The 17,344-nt window shown below is 44.2% G+C and overlaps 1 protein-coding gene across 1 annotated transcript in view; it reads left to right on the forward strand.

Moving 5' to 3' along the window:
* The first annotated feature begins 5,093 nt into the window (after positions 1-5,093).
* The window catches only part of TET3 (tet methylcytosine dioxygenase 3), a 90,807-nt gene continuing 78,556 nt past the window's right edge, over positions 5,094-17,344 (forward strand). Inside the window, exon 1 of the mRNA XM_054997326.1 lies at positions 5,094-5,524. Within this exon, the coding sequence (XP_054853301.1) occupies positions 5,219-5,524 (306 nt within the window). The 5' untranslated portion in view covers positions 5,094-5,218. The remainder of the gene's footprint in view (positions 5,525-17,344) is intronic.

Here is a 17,344-nt window from a genome sequence, read left to right on the forward strand (position 1 = left end):
CTGGCTTTCAGGTTCAAGGCCTTGCTTTTAACCTTTAAAGCCCTTAGCGGACTGGGACCAGCATACCTGCAGGACTGCCTCTCCCCATTCCCCAGAGGCTGCTCCATTTGGCAGACAAACATCTACTGGAGGTTCGCCTTCTCTCAACCAGGGCCAGGGCTTTTTTTGTCCTGGTCCCAACCTGGTGAAACTGTCTGTGGAAACCCAGGCCCACATTTCCACCAGGCCTGCAGTTCCCCCATGTAGTATGGGGGGTTGAGCTGGGCAGGCCACAAAACCGGCCTCCTGTCAAGAGGGGAAGTGTCCTGTCCCCCCCCCCGACTGTTTTCATCTGGTAGCTGACCACCTTGCCCCATGGATCTGTTTTAATGTTTAGTGGATGTGCAATATGGGTGCAGCTGTTTTATATACATTTTGTTGAACTGACTGAATGTTTTTAATTTATGCGATCTTGTTTTTATTGTATTTATGACCTCCTGTGATCCACTCTGAGCCAGCTTGCGGGGACAATGGAATATAAACTGAATAAAATAAATAGATAATAAATAAATATTTCTTCCCACCACTGCCTTCATTTTTTAAATTTAATGGAAAGCCTGGTGAAGAATTCTGGAAAACATACATCGGTAATACATAGTGGCCCAGGAGCCTATGTGGCCCTTTGATGTCACTTGCAACTCTTCTGAGCACCATTCTTCAAGTGGCACCTGCACCATTTTCTCCAGGGAAGTAGGCAAGGCCTGTACCTGCTCGTTGGCAGTTCATTCTCACATTGAAGCTGCTGTTGCTGGAAGAAGAGGTAAGCTGCTAGCCTCCCCGTGGTTCAGGCATCATGCTAAGGATAGAAATAAAGATGGCTCTTCTAGATGATGGTAATTGTAAATGTGGCCCTCCACAAGCTACAGAATGAGCACCACTGGGTTATGTACACTTGTGTGTGAGTGGATGGCTCTAATAAAAGGCTTTTATTTTTTTGATCTTTCTTAGGACCATGGCTGCCTGTAGGTTAGTGAGATGAGGTAACTTGCTGATGAAGCATGTTCCTCTGCAGCTTTGACCCTTGGCTTGTTCCTCACAACAGCACATACCAACTGGTGCACATATTGTGTTTCCTGTGCCAGGTGCTCTTGCTGTGCTGCCTGTGGTCCTGGTCAACTCCAGTGAGCTCATAACTCTGGCTTCCTTCTTCCTGTCATGTGACATGCGCTTACAGCCCAGTGGATCTTATGCTCAGTGGGTCTTGGATCTGGAAAGGTTGAATCAAACTGCGTGATTACTTGTAATCCCTTCCAGTTCAGTCACAAATCATGCTGGAAATCTACCTTATTATCTGGAAATCTACCTCATTATCATATCTGCTAGATAAGTCCAACATGTTACCATTTTCTGAAAAATCCTTGAATGGAAAATGATTGTTTTAAAGCAACCCATAGCTAATAGTGTGATTTAAAATATTTTCACTTTGAAAAAGTCCAGTGAGTCCAGTGGGATATAACTTGCTGGCAAATGCTGCTTAGCTTTCAGGTCTTAACTTACAGTAGGTGGCACTTTTGTTCTGCCAGGGGTGTGGAGCTGGCCTGGCCCAGACCAATATCATGCATTACTTTGACTTCCTTGGTGAAGTCAATATCCTTTGAGCATGGTGACAGTGAGTGGATATCTAGAGAACAAAGGGCTTGGTGGGAATTTGATGTTCATGCCAAGTGAGGTAGGAAGTTCTTTAATTGTGAGATTTTAAAAAACAAGTTGTATGGATCCTGTGTACATGGTGTGTGGGACTGTGACAGAGAGCCCCAACCAATCCCAGTTTTCTATTGCAGATACTGGTCTAGTACTGAGACAAAGCCAGATCAAGACCTGGGCCAGGGTCTTCTGAGTCCTGGCCCCAGCCTGGTGGAACGCTCTGTCCAATGAGACCAGGGCCCGGCGGGATTATCTTTCCGCCAGGCCTGTAAGACGGAGCTGTTCCGCCAGGCATACGGGCAATGCTAGGCAAAGCCCCCTGGCCGGTAGAACATGCCCTCCCTACTAATCCCCTGCTACGATGCTCTGGAGATGGTTAATGAGTGGTCAGATTATTGTGCTGCTGTGGATATATGTACTTTTAACTATGTAATTTTGAAATGCTTTATTGGTTTTTAAACTGTACAAACTATTTAATGTAATTTTAAATTATTTGGTTGTAATCCGCCCTGAGCCTGCTGGTGTGGGGGGAGGGCGGAATATAAACCGAATATAAAATAAATAAATAAATATATAAATAAATAAATATATAATTGTCTTCAGAGGGCTAGATCCAGGGCTTAATTTCTATCATGGATAGTGGAGCTTGTCATGCTTTCAGACCTGGAAGCTCTTCTGTCCAGATGTGGGGAGGTGGCCTTGGTGATAGTCTCCTGTGACACTTTATTTTGCCTTGGAGGGGATGGAGGACAAGCGCAACAACATAACGGGTGTGCAAAATTCCTTTACATCTCATTATTACAGGAACTACTTTGTTTTGCTCTAGCCTGAGCTCCATGATAGAGGCTTTAAATGATGCCTAGTGCATGGATGCTTTAGATCATGCAATAGTAATAAAGAACAGATGGCTCCCTTGGTTAAACTGTACAGGGGGATAAGAGCTAGCAAATAGCTGTTGTGTGGGATTGCTTGGAGGGGGAGCTGAGAAATCAAATGCAGCATATATGATGCTCTCCATGGTATGTGTGGCGGTTTATACGCTAGAATATGAGCAATGTTAATGAGCTTTCTCTACTGATAGAAGGATAACCTATTTGTGCCTCCCACCGTGGCTGATGTGACGGTGTTTTTTGCCTGCTGTAGTAATATTCTAACATGGCTGTTTTTATCCCCACTGGGGGAAAATATGGGTATTTGTAAAGCTTGAACTGGAACAACTTGGAGGAAGGGGGCGGCTTTTGCCTGCAACAGAACCACAAGGAAGGAAATGGCTAAAGTTTCCTTCTTTTCCCATACCATTCTCTTGTTTTAAAAAGTAATTCTGGAGGCTGCACTTGCAAAAGAGGAAAATGGTCGTTTAAAACAAACATGAAAAGAACTATAATGTTGTACATCCTACAGAAGTGGGCAAAATGTGTCTGGTCTGCACCTCTTCAGATTTTGTGCTTTGCTCTTTGTCATCAGAAGGACATCTGTAGGGCCATTATTAAAAAAAAGTTTCTTGGATTTGTAACATGCATGCTTGCTTACAACAGCAAAGTCATAAAAGAACATATCATGGCCTATTTTACAAAGGCATGGGTCTTTTGCCTTATAAAGATGGGGGAAATGTTACAATTAAGTTCTCAACTACTGTTGCTACTGTATAACGCGTTACAATAAATTGGCAAAAATAGATTTTGCTTATCACTGGATGTCTCTCTCTCTGTCCTGGGATGTGATAAAAATGGTGAAACTGACAACATTGAAACACTGAGAATCTTGTTGGCATACAATATTATGTTATACAGAGAATGAAATGATTAGGTGAACAAGGCAATGAAGCTTATGCAAATATATTTATTAATAAATAACTTTCTTGTTCTATACTATATGATGTATTTATACAGTAGAACTATCATTTTGTGTTTTGGTGGCATTATATATCCCACTGATATTACTCCCCAGCCCCCCCCCCCCATTTCCAAGAATTTCCCAAGCTGGAGTTGGCAACTGTATCATGAAGGGAAGCTGGGATGGAGGATAAGGTGCACCTAAGCTTTTCAAACTTTTTGATTACTGAGGAATAAGTGGTACACCTATCGCTGCAGTGAGGGATTTTTTTTCCTGGGCAGGGATTGTTAATGTCATATCGATATATTGTTGTAACGCTGAAGCGATCTAGCAATCTATGATTCTGAAGAAATAACCCCCAAACCTCGACTGGACTCCCGAGTGGTTAGTCACGAAACTTGTCATCGTGTTGCAAGGAAGTTTTTACAGGAACGTTGAAAGCTGCCATATGTGCAGGAAGTTCCACCACCTCGCCCTCTTGCACGTGTAAACCGGTTCGAAGAGGCGCGTCCGCTTGGGCGCTAGCCTTTCCCCTCTCGCCCACATGTGCCCAAGCGCCACGAGCCACCCTGCGGGGGGTGGGGGTAGCGCCTGCCCGAGAAGCTTGCCTCGTGGGCCCCGCGCCCTGCCCGGCCCCGAGCGCGTGGAGGGCGGGCCCGCGCCCCCGTGCCTCCCAGCCTCTCGTGCGCGCTCGCCAGCCCCAGCCCCCGCCCTGCCGCCGAGTGGGAGGGCGCTGGAGCGGGCTGGCTGGGGCTGCGGGCGGAACCTCCAGAACAAAGAGGCGGCGGCTGGAGCAGCGTGCTCCTCGGGGCCCCGAAGCCGCCGCTCCCTGGCTCCGCGCGCCTTTCTTATCCGCCTCTCCCTCCGGGCAGCCGCCCCCGCCCGCCCTCCCGCTCCGGCCGAGCGCGCTCGGGACGCCTCTTGCGCGGCCCCTTCCCGGCGGCTGGCCGTCAATGGCCCTTTGTGTCTTGTGAAGGGGGCGGGGGCGCTCGGGACTCTCCTCCACGCGCCTTCCGAGGGGGCTCGGCCGGGCGAGTGGCGGGGCGGCGGAGGCGCGTGTCGGCAAAGCGGTCTCGGGCGCTCGGGGCAGCGGCTCCCCATGCTTCTGCTGGCGACGGCGAAGAATTGGCCGCTGGTGGCGGAGAGTCGGGCTTTAAAGTTTGCAGGCGCCTCGCGGAGAGGCCGCCTTTCTTCGGAACGAGCGCGCCTTCTTCCGTGAGGGCTGCAGGGGCTGCCGCGGGTCGCCAAGCCAGCCCGGCGGGAGGAAACCGCGCTGCCGAATGTAGGGTTCGCTTTCCCCTTTTTGGGCGGGCCCCTCCCTGGTTCCGCTGCGTTGGGACTGCCTTGAGGGGAGACTTGCGCGCTTATTCCAGGTTCATCCCACCCAAAGTTGTTCTGGTACCCGGGATGGTTTCTTCTCGAGGCGAGATCTCGGACCTCCGTTGTCCTCAGCCCAGCGCTGGTTGGGAGGGAGGCTCTCTGGCAAGAGGGCAGATGTTAGCGGGGGAACGCAGATGAAATTCAGCAAGAAGAGCAGTTAAGTCTCTCTTTTTTTTATCCCAGAGCAAGCTGGACTCCTGAAGGGACCTAAAGTTATTTTTAAAGCTGTCGATTCCCCTCTCCCTTTCATTCTAAAAAGGCTGCAAAATCTCACATTGAACCGGACAGCCCCATATTTAGCAGCCTCTGTGAAGGCAGAATCATGAAGAAGATCCCATTTTTGTCACCGGTGAAAGACACCTGTCACTACCCTGACAACGGTGAGATGCTGAGCAAGTCCAATGGGGGCTTTCCCACAGTGACGCAGGATGACAGCAGTGGCATCGGGTCTGATATCACCACCCCTCCCCGGAAGAAACGGAAGCGCTGCAAGCTTTGTGTCCCATGTCTGAGGAAGGAAAATTGTGGAACTTGCACCCATTGTGTGAACCGAAGGACCAGCCACCAGGTTTGCAAGATGAGAAAGTGTGAAGTCTTGAAGAAGAGAAAGTCGGGTGGTCTGAACCAGGTAAAGGTTCCTCCTTTCTGAATGTAAGATGCTAGTGTGAAGGAATCACTGCTTGTTTACACCCAGCCGTTACTATTGCAGCAACCTATTGGTCTGTTAGTCTGAGAGTTGCATCCAGGATCTTTTGCAGTATCGGAGAGGATTCTGGGGTACCACTCTTAGTTTGCTCACAGCCTGAGAGTTGAGTCTCAGCATCCTGTGACAATAGTTTTTAAAACTATGGTCCAGAGTTCATAAGTGCTTCTTGGTGCGCTTTTAGTGGACTGTGAGCCTGTGATGAACATAGCAGAGGAAAATGCTGAACAGCCAGTAGTTCCTTAGGAATTTCCACAATGTACCAAAGTGTAAACTTCAACACTTAAAAAAATGCAGTGTACCAAGAGCAAACACACCTGATCTCACAAGAGGTCAGAGTTGGAGAGTCGCTCCTCCATGTCATTGCTTGGGGTCCTGTGGGTGTGCCTCTCAGATTGCACTTTGCTTCATCAGTGTCCATAAAAATGCATTGTTGTCTATTCAGATGTGTAGATTGCTTATTCAAGTGGGGCTGCCAAAAGGGCAGCTATCCAACAAAAGTTTGGCTTTGTGTCTTATGCCACAATAATCAGTGCAGACATTTCGAAAACATCTAGCTCCGCTTTTTGGATAGATGCTGAAGTGCATAGATTGGGTGCTTTGGAAGATTCCTAGGTATTGACTTGCAGTGGTATATTCTCACTTTAGAGATCTTCAGCCACATGAACTGGGGAGTTGATGCAGCACCCTATGTACCTGCATAGAGTGAGGACTATCCACTGCAGCTCTGTGTCAGGTGTTTTGGTCATGCTTGCTTATACCCAGTATCCCCTTGCTTAATGACTCAGTTCTGAGCTGTGAATCATCAAATGACATCTGCTTATTCCGAAGTAATACAGCCCTTCTGGGACGCTGCAGCTCCAGACTGCAGGCGGCAGCTCACGTGAAGGGAAAAAAACTGCACATAGAAAACCTTCTCTGCAGGAGTGAATGTAAGTGGGCATGGAGCAGTAAAGAGTATGGGTAGGAAAGTGGCCAAAGTGGTGTTGCCTCCTATCTTATGTTTTGAGCTCCCTGAGAGGAACAGTATGAGTAAGAAGTTTCACCCCCACTTCCCCAATGACATGTTGGCTAAGATGAAGCCTTTTATCTGTCACTGTTGTTCACCTCCTGGGTTATGAGGATTTGATGTGAGGGAGAATTTAGATACATGATCTAGTATCTGCATTCAGGAGTGGCTTTGAGAGGGCTGTACCATGTGCTTTTGCTGAAAACATTGTTCATCCCTGAATGTATGGATTTGTGCCATTGAAAAATATTATGTTTGAAGTGATTCAAGGTGAAGTGAAAGTTACTTTTGACGTTGATTGGTGGTGATGGATCCTCATGTACAAATCATGACTTAATGTTTCCGTCATGGCGTGATGAACATGCTCTTGTGAATCAGACCAAGGAGTCATGCCTGGCAATAACTTCTCAACAAGCAGAACTGGCAATTATGAGCAAAAACGCTGCCATTGGTTTTGAAGGGAACATGCGAAAGTAGTCCATATCCTGTGAACTGGGTATGATTGGCTTGCACGCCTTTGAACAATGGCACATGTTATGATGCTTGGGGATAGGACTGCAATTAAAGGGGCTGCAATCCAGCGAATGAACAAGAGTACATTGAAGGGATTGGCCTCGCCTTAAACGGTGCATTTACCAGCACAAGTAGCTGATGGTGTTCCTGCAGTTGCTGCGTTGCTTGTAAGAAAAGTCTAAAATATTCTGTCCACGTGGATTGCTCTTCTGTTGTGGTTAACAAACAGACAAGCCATGTCTGGCCCACTGGGAGGTGTGCCACATGCATGACATAACAGCAGCCAGCATGGGTAAAAGACTTTGAGACTTTCTTTTACTAGTATCGGAGCAACTGCAGGAACAGCCACAACTGCACTGCTGGCTAAAATGTATGTCTAAAGGAATCCCTGAAGGAACAGATCTCTGAGTTGCATCTGGTAGACCTGCCAATTACACAAGTCTCTTTCCAGTTGCAGACTTTTAAGCTACTGCAGAAGTGTGCTGTCCTCTCCATGAGAGATGCATTTAATTAAAAGGTAATTCCTCTTTCATCTCTGTAGCATCAAACACAGACTCCTCCCCTTTGGTACCAAAGGAACTGCTAGTGTAGGCAAAACCTGGGAAAGTGTATTGTAGTTCTTCTCTTAACTGGTAACAAAGTGAAAGATTGCCACTAAGGAAGTACTTAGTAAATATCTCCGTGTAGGCCCATGGTCATAGTGAAGTAGGAGTGGACACATTGAACATCTTGTCCTTACTGTGGCTGCAGGACATGCACAGAAATGTGGTGCGTGGGGGATAGGGCTACGGTCCAGGCGATCAACACACCATATGGATTATTTTGCCCTTGTTGCACTTATGAATGCAGTCTCTGCTTCTGTTCTATAAACAGGCTTTTTAGCGACTTCTCAGTGAAAGGTCTCTATAGTGTGATCCTAGGATTAAATAACTTTATTTAATATACTGTATGAATACTTCTGTAGTCTAGTAGTCTGCTATAGGTAGGTTGCAAGTGCTGCTCCTTTTGAGAAACTGAGGCCATAGTTTACATATGGCAGGAAGGTGGGAGGCAGATATCGAGTTATTCACACAGTAGCTGTATATGCCATAATGTGGTCTCTAAAGTCAAAGAAATATTTGTTTGAAAATGGGATGAGTTTGATTGTGTTAAGGGTCCTTGGCCTTGCAGCTGTAATACATTACTTGTGGTTTGTTTGGGTTCCCTCTGCAAATTACCTGTGGAGGTTTCCTCACTTTCTTTGGGGAAACATTTTTCAGTATTCTCAAAGGTGATACCAACTTATTGTTTAAAAATCTGCATTAGAATTAGTCACCCTTCACTCTCACCCCCAAAGAGATTCATTGAAGTATTGTCTTACAAATTATCTGTCTGCAGAGGAGATAGCTCTGGTGTTTCTGTGTCAGTCACTCTTCTGAATGTGTTTCCAGCAAGCCCAGAACAGAACAAGGGTTCATGCAGAGATGCAACATTCATTCTTCTCTGCATTCATGTCTCCAGTTAAAGAGCTGGATCCCATGATCTGTCAGCAGAAAACACTTTACTATATTCCTCTCAGCAGTCCTTTCTGCCTCCAGGAAAGCTTTTTTCCAGGATGGAACGTGCGTGCACTAATAGCTGTGCATGATGGGAGGCAGCAGAGGTGAGAAGGAAGGGAATGCTGATGCCCTTTCTGCCTCTTTTGCCAGTTTCAGTGACGGGAATATCTTCTTCAGTCTCCATCCCTTATCCCAACCTTTTTGTCTGCACCTAGCTGCCGGTTGCACTTGTTCACTGTTTTCTTCCTTCACTCCCCTCCACTGATTCTCTTTTCCTTCATCTTGTAGCTCTCATGGTAGTGTTTCCTTCCCATTCTCTTAGTGTTATGGCTTATCCCCCAACTTACTTCTGATTTTGGGATGCCATTTTGTGTTGCTATGACAACCTAAAGTGCCACCTTAAGTCCCCCCCACTACTGCTTATGCTCATGTATATAGTGTTTATTACTATTTGGTTTTTTTTCTAGTGCTCTGCAACCTGAAACTTTTCACATTTTCCTGCAAATCTGGACTTTCTCCTGGGTTTACAGAAACATATACCTTCGCCTAGGGTGCTCCCCCCATCATTTATTTTTGATCCACTGGATGGGGATACTCATTACTATTAAATATATAATGTTTTTATACTGAGAACTGAAAATATATATGGAGATGGAGTAAATCTAATGAGCTTCTTGAGTTAGTGAACTACCATTGACCATTGGAAGATGCTTTATAATTTGTCATTGGTCCACTTAGCTACCTCAACCTGATTTCTGGAAAGGCAGCGTATAAATCCCTTATAGTAATTAATTAATAGCCTTATTTTGACTCATATTAAAATCCTAAGCAGAGTTATTCCAGTCTAAGCCCATTGATTTCAATGGGCTTAGCCTGGAGTAATTCTGTTTAGGATTGCACTGTCGGGGTAGCTCTCCATGGTCCCAGCATAATGCCTTTCCCAGCTTTGTTCCGTTTAATGGGAAATTTCTGGGATTGAGCCTGGGACCCCTCTGGATGCAAAGCAGATACTCTGTGAGCGATGGGTCCTTCAGATGTTAAAGTTAACAAATTTATGAAAAGAATCATCATAAGACACAATACTGTATATAACTTGGAACCTTGTTATGGTAACCTTGTTATGGTATATAATGTGGAATGCCCAGTGTGTTAGGTTACTTGGCCCTTTGCTTGCATGCATAGCCATGCACTCATATTACAAGGACTATGTAATTTTGTACTTGAAATGAAACAAACAAACAAACAGAGAATAATTCACCCAAAATAATTTTAAAAAGTAAAAATCCAGTCGTGACTTATTAGTATTTTGTAGCCCTTCTCAAAGATAGAGACTTCTCTGTTTGCACTTTCTGTCATGTAACCCACAGTTGCTGGCCTTCCTGTCAGTTAGTGACTAATTTTCCAGTTTCTGCTTGTTTGTGTAGCTGAGGGGGAAAGCAGTTGCCGGGAGGAATCTTTGACTCATGCTGTTCACCTCGGAAGGAGGGTAGGAGGAAGGAACCTAATTTCTCAGGGTTTCCTTGCATGTCATGGTTGCATTGGGTGCCTATTGCAGACCCACATTGCATCGGTGACCAACTTTGGAGGATATGTGTGCCACTAGCTAAGCCTTGTGCCTGACTGGTGCTCTGTTGGGCACTCCAGCATGTAGGCAGCCTCTGAGGTACTGGTGTGGTTTTACCTCTGCGTATTTACTCGGGAGATATATTGACCACTTCTCTAAAGATCTTCTCAAGGTGACTAGCAGAGTCAAAACAATAAATCCATGAGAGAAAAGCCACCGATAGGATGCATGCCTCTGACACCGAACAGGAGCTCCTCCTGTAGGTTAGTCTCATGAGATGTACCTGTAGAAGTGTTTGAGGCAAGTTTACTTGTGTTTCCTAAATTTCTGTGTAGCTTTCCCCCCTTAATTGGAGGAACATCTTATTTCTGGGAAGGTTCACTTTTGGAGCTGAAGAGTTTTTAAATCTCTTTATTCTAAGAAGGTTTACTTTAAGAGTTGAAAAACTGCTCCTCTGTAGAGGAGCTCCCCTTCTGTGTTCCATTGTGAGATGCTGCTCTGGCCCTCAGGAGGGTATCTCTGTGTCGCATGGTTGGTCCACCAGTTCTACTTCTAGCCATTCTAGGTTGGGGGTGGGGAAATGCCCTGTGTGGTTTGTTTAGTAGGGTATGTGCAATGATGCGCATGATTTCAGAGCGCTGCCAACACATCATCCTTTACTTACTAAGCATACCAGCTCACTCATAAAAAATATGCTTAGATCACCACCTACACTGTCAGTTTCCAAATCCACCCACTCAGCTGCAGCAGGCCTGTTGAGCAGGTCAGCACTTGCCTTTACCAGCTCACTTACGAGGAAACTGCACCAACAGCTTCTTTTTCTTTTTCTGTTTCTGTTTCCTTTTTCTTTTTTTTTCACTTTCCACTTTCTTTTTGACTTCTGTTTTTATCCCTTCAGAGTCAGAGATAGCCAAAGACACTTTGGGCTTATAGGATGGAACCTCCATATACTATCCCACACTGAGGGAAAACATAAAAATAAACTACATATTTTACAATTTGCTGCCTTTTAATGGCTTTTCTTTTCTGCAACCTGCTGGCCAGTTTGTTTGCTTTGATTTTATGTCAACTGCCCTGTTTGTTTTTTAAAATGTTGACATTTTAAATTATTTTTCATAATCGTTTGCTTTAAAAAAAAAAACAAGACAAAAATGTAGTTTCCCCCTAGATTATTGTTAGTACTGTATGTGTGGGTTTTATTATTGTTTTTATATATTGTTCTTCTGTTCAGCGTTCAGTCTTTCGTAAAACAGCTTGGAAACCACTTTGAGTTGGTGGGCCAGACAGAAATATTAGCTGCTCTGCCACCTGTTATTTTTCTTACCCTGTAGTGCCGCTGGGCTTCTGCCTCCTCACACACTTAAGCAATTCCGACCTGTCCATGCTTCTGTATTTGTTTTCACTCCTTAAATAGCCTTGGGGGCAAAGAAGGCTCATGCACTTCCCCTGTTGTTGCCCCCCCCCCTTGAGAGTGATGGAGGAGCTGTCCCAGTAGCTCAGAGGTGGAGAGTGGCTGAGAAATAGACAAGACCTCCAACTCCTCCAGCAATCTCCCCTACCCCAAGTATTGTGGGCCTTTAGTTGTCAAGGCAGTGTGATCCTGCAGTGGATCTTGAGTTGATAGTCTAAGTAAGCACAGAGGGGGATTCATCTGTATGCATATAAAGGATCTGGGTCTTTGAGCATTGTACAAGGCAGTCAGAGCCTCAAATTTTATTAATATAATGTGTTTTTTCCACAATCTAGGCTGGTGGATCTGTGTAGTTGTTTGCTTATCATTTATATATTAGATTTCATTCTGCCCTTCCTCCAAAGAGCTCAGGGTGGTATACATGTCCCTTCTACCCATATTATCCTCACAACAACCCTGTAAGGTGGGTTAAGCTAAGAAACAGTGAGTGGCTCAAGGTCTCCCAGTGAGCTTCTGTGACACTTGTGAGGATTTGAACCCACATCTCTTGAGTCTAAAAAGTTCATCACTCTGGCTCTCATTGAATTGGCTTATGTTTAATTTGTTGCCTTTCTTCTGAAAAGAATAAATTCTGATAAAATGTCTCTTTGGGAATGAGATGTTTAGGATCCTCAAGTCTTAGACTTCCCTGCCTACCTCCGGTAGTCAAGTCTTTAGTGTTACCCCTGCTTTACGATGCACCTGCCTGCCTGCTCTGTGTCTGTTAACTGTTTGTGTTTCCAGGCTTAAACTTTCTGAAGTGCATATTGAAAATGCTTCATGAGATTTCTAATAAGCAGCAATAATCGCGCTGTTGCCTACAGAAGTCTCCTTCTCTGGCTGTATGCCATGATCTAAAGTAGCATTTCTCCAGATGGAGTTGCCATACTTGGCAGAAGCCCCTCTTCCCAGTTCAGATGCCTGCTGCTATGCCTGTTTTTTATTAGCCCTTCTGGAGGTAGTGAGGCACTTTTTTCCTCTTTGTTTTGCTAGCAAATACCTGGCAGGTTGGCTCTCCTCAAATCTAATTCTTCAGTCAAATCATTCTCCCTCCCACCCATCCATATGCATGCAGATTGATATAGTTAAGACGGGTGCCCACAATCGTCTCTTCTTGTAGCTTAGCAGGCACAGGGGATGCATAAGAAAAAACATGCCTTGGTCAAGGTTACATGTTTTTACTAATATGATAATTAATTTAGTGCCAGAATGGCTATGTGTTGAACATAGCACAAGTGACATGTGCTTGTGTTCCATAAACATCAAATTTAAACGGTTGGATGTGCTTGAACCTATCAACATTCGTGAACATGTTGATATCTGGTGACTGGAACTTATTAATTCTTGATGGACTGATATATGTTTATTATGTTTGGGGGGGCGGGGATCAAGTCCCATGTTCCAAGGGCAAGCTGGGTCCTCAGGCCTACCAGAAATGTATTGTTAGCTGAAGCTGGCTGTTCCTTTCAGGTAAACTTCCAAAAATATCTAGCTGGCCTGTGTTTGAAATAAAATGCTAGAATAGTTAGCCTAGTGTATTTATAAAGCATCACAAGGTGCTGGGACTACAAATCCCAGCATCCAGTGGCCCTCTTCTGCTCATTTTTTGGGTAAAGAGTGTTAGTCAAAGGGTTGCTGTTTTCAGTCAACCTTTCAAACAGCTCCTCAACTTATTTTCAAAGAACGTCTCTGCAGTTTGCCTGAGATCCTCCTTATCCACACCTTTCTCTGTGTAGTCAACAGATTACTGTAAAAAGCCATCACCCACATCTCCCCACCCACGGTGCCATTGACGTCCATGACTGTTTGCGAGTGATACTCTGCTCAGGAAAGTGCGAATGTGGTTACCATGCCGACAGTGATGGTATTTTCAAATGGGCTAAAATTGCTCTATGGCAAATTCATAAAGGTACAGAGCCTGAGTGTGTCATGAAATCTATCACCCCAGTTAGTTTATACGGATTGAGTATGAGAGAAGATAGCACTTCTAAGGCACGTTTTACTCCATGCTTAATAACACATACTATTGTTATTTTATTACTACTGTATTGGTGTACCTGGTGCTTTACAGAGTACCATAAGGAAAAGGACCAGATCCTTGCTCCTAGAAGGTTTCAGTTTACATCTTGACAGAAGAGAGGCAACAGAGTGAGGGGAGAAAAGAAGGACACAAGGATGAAAAGGGATGAATATGAGCTAATATTCATGTATATAAGGTTCTTGTGGTGAAAGAGAACTAAAGGAATAGTGGAAAAAGTCTGGAAAGTCTCAGAGGTGGTGACTGTGATTTGTATTTTGGTTTGGGGGAGGGTTGTCTCCTATTGGGGATTAAGTGATGTAGCCCTGATGAAGTGTAATTTGGATGTGAACAGAAAAGGTTTCATAGATTCACGGGCAGAGAAATTTCCCAGTGAGCCACTGCTTAGGAGGGCCGCTGGGGGTCAGGAGCAAGTAGAACCAAGCTCCAGTTGCTCTACAGGTCACTTGACTTGGAACCTTCAGTGAAGGCATTGTGTGGTGCCAGTTCAATGGCTGCCTGCTGATGATGAAGATGAGCCAATGTGTATCATGGCTGCCACTGGCTGGATTTGGGCTGAGTAATCCCTGAGGTGCTGACTTGTAGGCTCCTGGGCCATTTTATAGGTTTGCTGTAGATCTTTCTCTGACCTCTCAAGATTCCAGAATCTCTGGTATTGTCCAAAAAACTTTGTTATATAATTGAAGCGTGTGTGTCACTGTTGTAAACATAGCATGTTTCATGTATTATCAATAAATATATGTTCAGTTAAAGAAGTGGAATATATCCTTTTCTGATATGCAAATTGCTACATTTATTGTATGACTATTGTCCTAGGTAGCTTCTCTTCAAACAGTCTCATAGCCATTAGGTGTTTGTTTATGGAAAGTCAGAATTGCTTCCAGGTGAGACGCACTTATTTTGCACAGCATCTATACGTTGTTGGAATTGAGCTATCATAGTGCTATAGCAACAATTCCAAACTGAATTTTCTTTGCGTGGATAATATAATTCAGTGTCAAATGATTCCCATGGCACAATAATAATGCAATATTCAGTGATGTCTTGATGGGCCCCTTCAATCCAGAAGGCCAATGTGGAATTATGCTTTAAAGGCCAGTGACTTTACAACCTGGAGGGTGAGATCACTCTTCCTACACAGTGTTACAATCTGCCGTGGGTTTAGAAAGGTATAACTCTGCACTGACCATGGGATGTCTGTAATTGTGTCTTTAAAAGTTTTGCTACTTTGTTTCTGGGAAATTGTGTGCCTCCAGCAACATCAAACACTTAAGTCCTGTTTAAACGTTATACCATACCATCCCTTTGTTTTAAAACTGTACTGGCTCTCTGAAACATATAACTTTAAAAAAAACTTGTGGGTTTTTTTTGCTTTGGTTGTCTGTGTCTGAAAGAGTTCTGTATAACTAAAAAAACTCACTTCTGGCAATTCGTCTGTTAAAGGTTCACTTGCCCTGTGTCTTTTGTTCAGCTGGACAACAGGGTTATAAAAGATGGGGGCTTCGGCTTTGATTTTTTGTATCACGTGACTTTCAGCGGCTTGTCTCGGGTGTTATTTAAATACAAGGTGGGGGCGATTGTTAAATGCAAAATGTTTCTGTGGCTAATGGGGAGGATTTTCAGATGTGAGTGTGTTTGAGGCTAGCAGGGGCCAGAGACCTCTGCAACAGAAAGGGGGAATGGCTTTTTGTTATGGAGGTCACTATTGATTAGAGGGGAAAAGGTGAATGGTCACTGCTTTATTTTTTCCCAAAGGCTCACAGCAGGGGTAGGGGAGATCTTCAGTGTGGGACAGTAGTATTCACTGACCCATGAAGACTGATTCTCCTCCCCCTTTATACTTCTTCCAATGAGACTTTCTCATTTTCTTGCACTGAGAAGTCAGTGAATGACAAATCAGTAGTTCAGCCCCAAGGTACCTTCTTTACTTAGTGGGTAATGGTTGTTGTCCAGTTGAATCTGTGAATACTGGTATTGCATTGGCTGCTATTGAGTGTGCCTTTGTGTGTGCTTTAAAAACCTAGCCAGCTTTACTAGGAGGTCAGTCTTGAATGAGATGATAATGATCAAGTGTTTTTTTCCCTCAAATACCAAGGAGCCAAAGAGATTTTGGTGGTAATTCCAGATGGGTAGCTGCATTTGTCAGTAGCAATGAAACAAAACAGGAGTCCAGTGGCTCTTTAGAGATTAACAATTTATTCTAGCAACATAAAAAGGGATCCAGTTTACACTAGAATAAATGCTGTTAATTTCTAAGATGCCACTGAAACCCTGTTTTATTTTGGTTCTGGTGGGAGCTTGTCACTGGAGAAACTGGATCTGTATTTTATGTGACTAAATAATATTTATACTAACTGGTCATGTAAACAACCTATCTTATTAATCCATAGGAAGTCCAGTTAAACAGAGAGGTTAACTGCATCAGTGACTTTTCATCAATGAAAAGAACAGCATTTTAAGGGTAATGGTAATATAATATAAACAACAGCAACACCTTGCATTTATAAAGCACTTTTGAGAAACCAAAGTACTTTACATACATTCACATGGAAGCACAATTTAAAATAATAACCTGTTAAAATACCCAGTAAATAGTAGCAAAAAATGACAAAATGTCTCATAAGAGCACTAATAATTAAAACAGTAGCTTTAAAAAAAATGACAGCAGCAGCTAAAAATCCTATTTAAATTTATTGGTCCACTAATTAAAAGTGTGACCAGATTAAAAATATCTTGGGCTGGTGAACAAAGAGCAGAAGAATATTCCAGAAATGGGGCTCCACATTCAGGGAAAGGCCATGGTTTAGTGGTGGGTAGGATTGCCAGCTCCAGGTTGGGAAATTCCTGGAGATTTGAGGGATGGAGCATAGAGAGGGCAGGATTTGGGAGTGGAGAGACTTCAGCTAGGCATAACGCCATAGAGTCCACATTCCAAGGCAGCCATTTTCTCCAGAGGAACTGATCTCTGTCTCCTGGAGATCAGTTGTGATTCTGGGAGATCTCCAGCTACCACCTGGATGTTGGGAACCCTAGTGGTAGAATACCTGTTTTTTCATGCAAAAGGTTGTAGGTTCAGTCCCTGGCATCTCCATTTAAAAGAATCAGATAGTAAATGATGTAAAAGACCTGTACCTGAGGCCCTGATGAGCTCCTGCTGGTCAGAATAGACTGTACTGACCTTGGTAGACCAGTGCTCTGAGTTGGTATAAAAAAGGTCCAGTCTCTTGTGGTTATCTACCTGACTTCCAAAGATTGTCAGAGGGAGGGGACATGAAACTGGACGTGCAGTGATAAAAGAAATACATTCATAAGCTCATACAAGAGAAGACACTTCTTCAGGTACTCTAGTATTGCATTGTTTAGAATTTTAAAGGCTAAAACTAGCACTTTTAATCAGACCTGGAAATGAGTAGGCAGTTAGCGAAGCCCTTGAAGCACTTGTGTAATCTGTTGCGTTCTGGACCAGCTGAAATTTCCGGTTAGTCTTCAAGGGAAGTGCCATGTAGATCTCAGTGCAGTAATCTAATCTGGAGGTGATAAGAGCATGGTTCATGTAGCCAGATATTGCTTCTTGAGAATGGTCTGCTGCTGGCAATCCGATTGAAACTGGTAAAAATCTGAGCATTCATCCAG

The sequence above is a fragment of the Eublepharis macularius genome, chromosome 14 (assembly GCF_028583425.1).
Source record: "Eublepharis macularius isolate TG4126 chromosome 14, MPM_Emac_v1.0, whole genome shotgun sequence".
Taxonomy (NCBI): domain Eukaryota; kingdom Metazoa; phylum Chordata; class Lepidosauria; order Squamata; family Eublepharidae; genus Eublepharis; species Eublepharis macularius.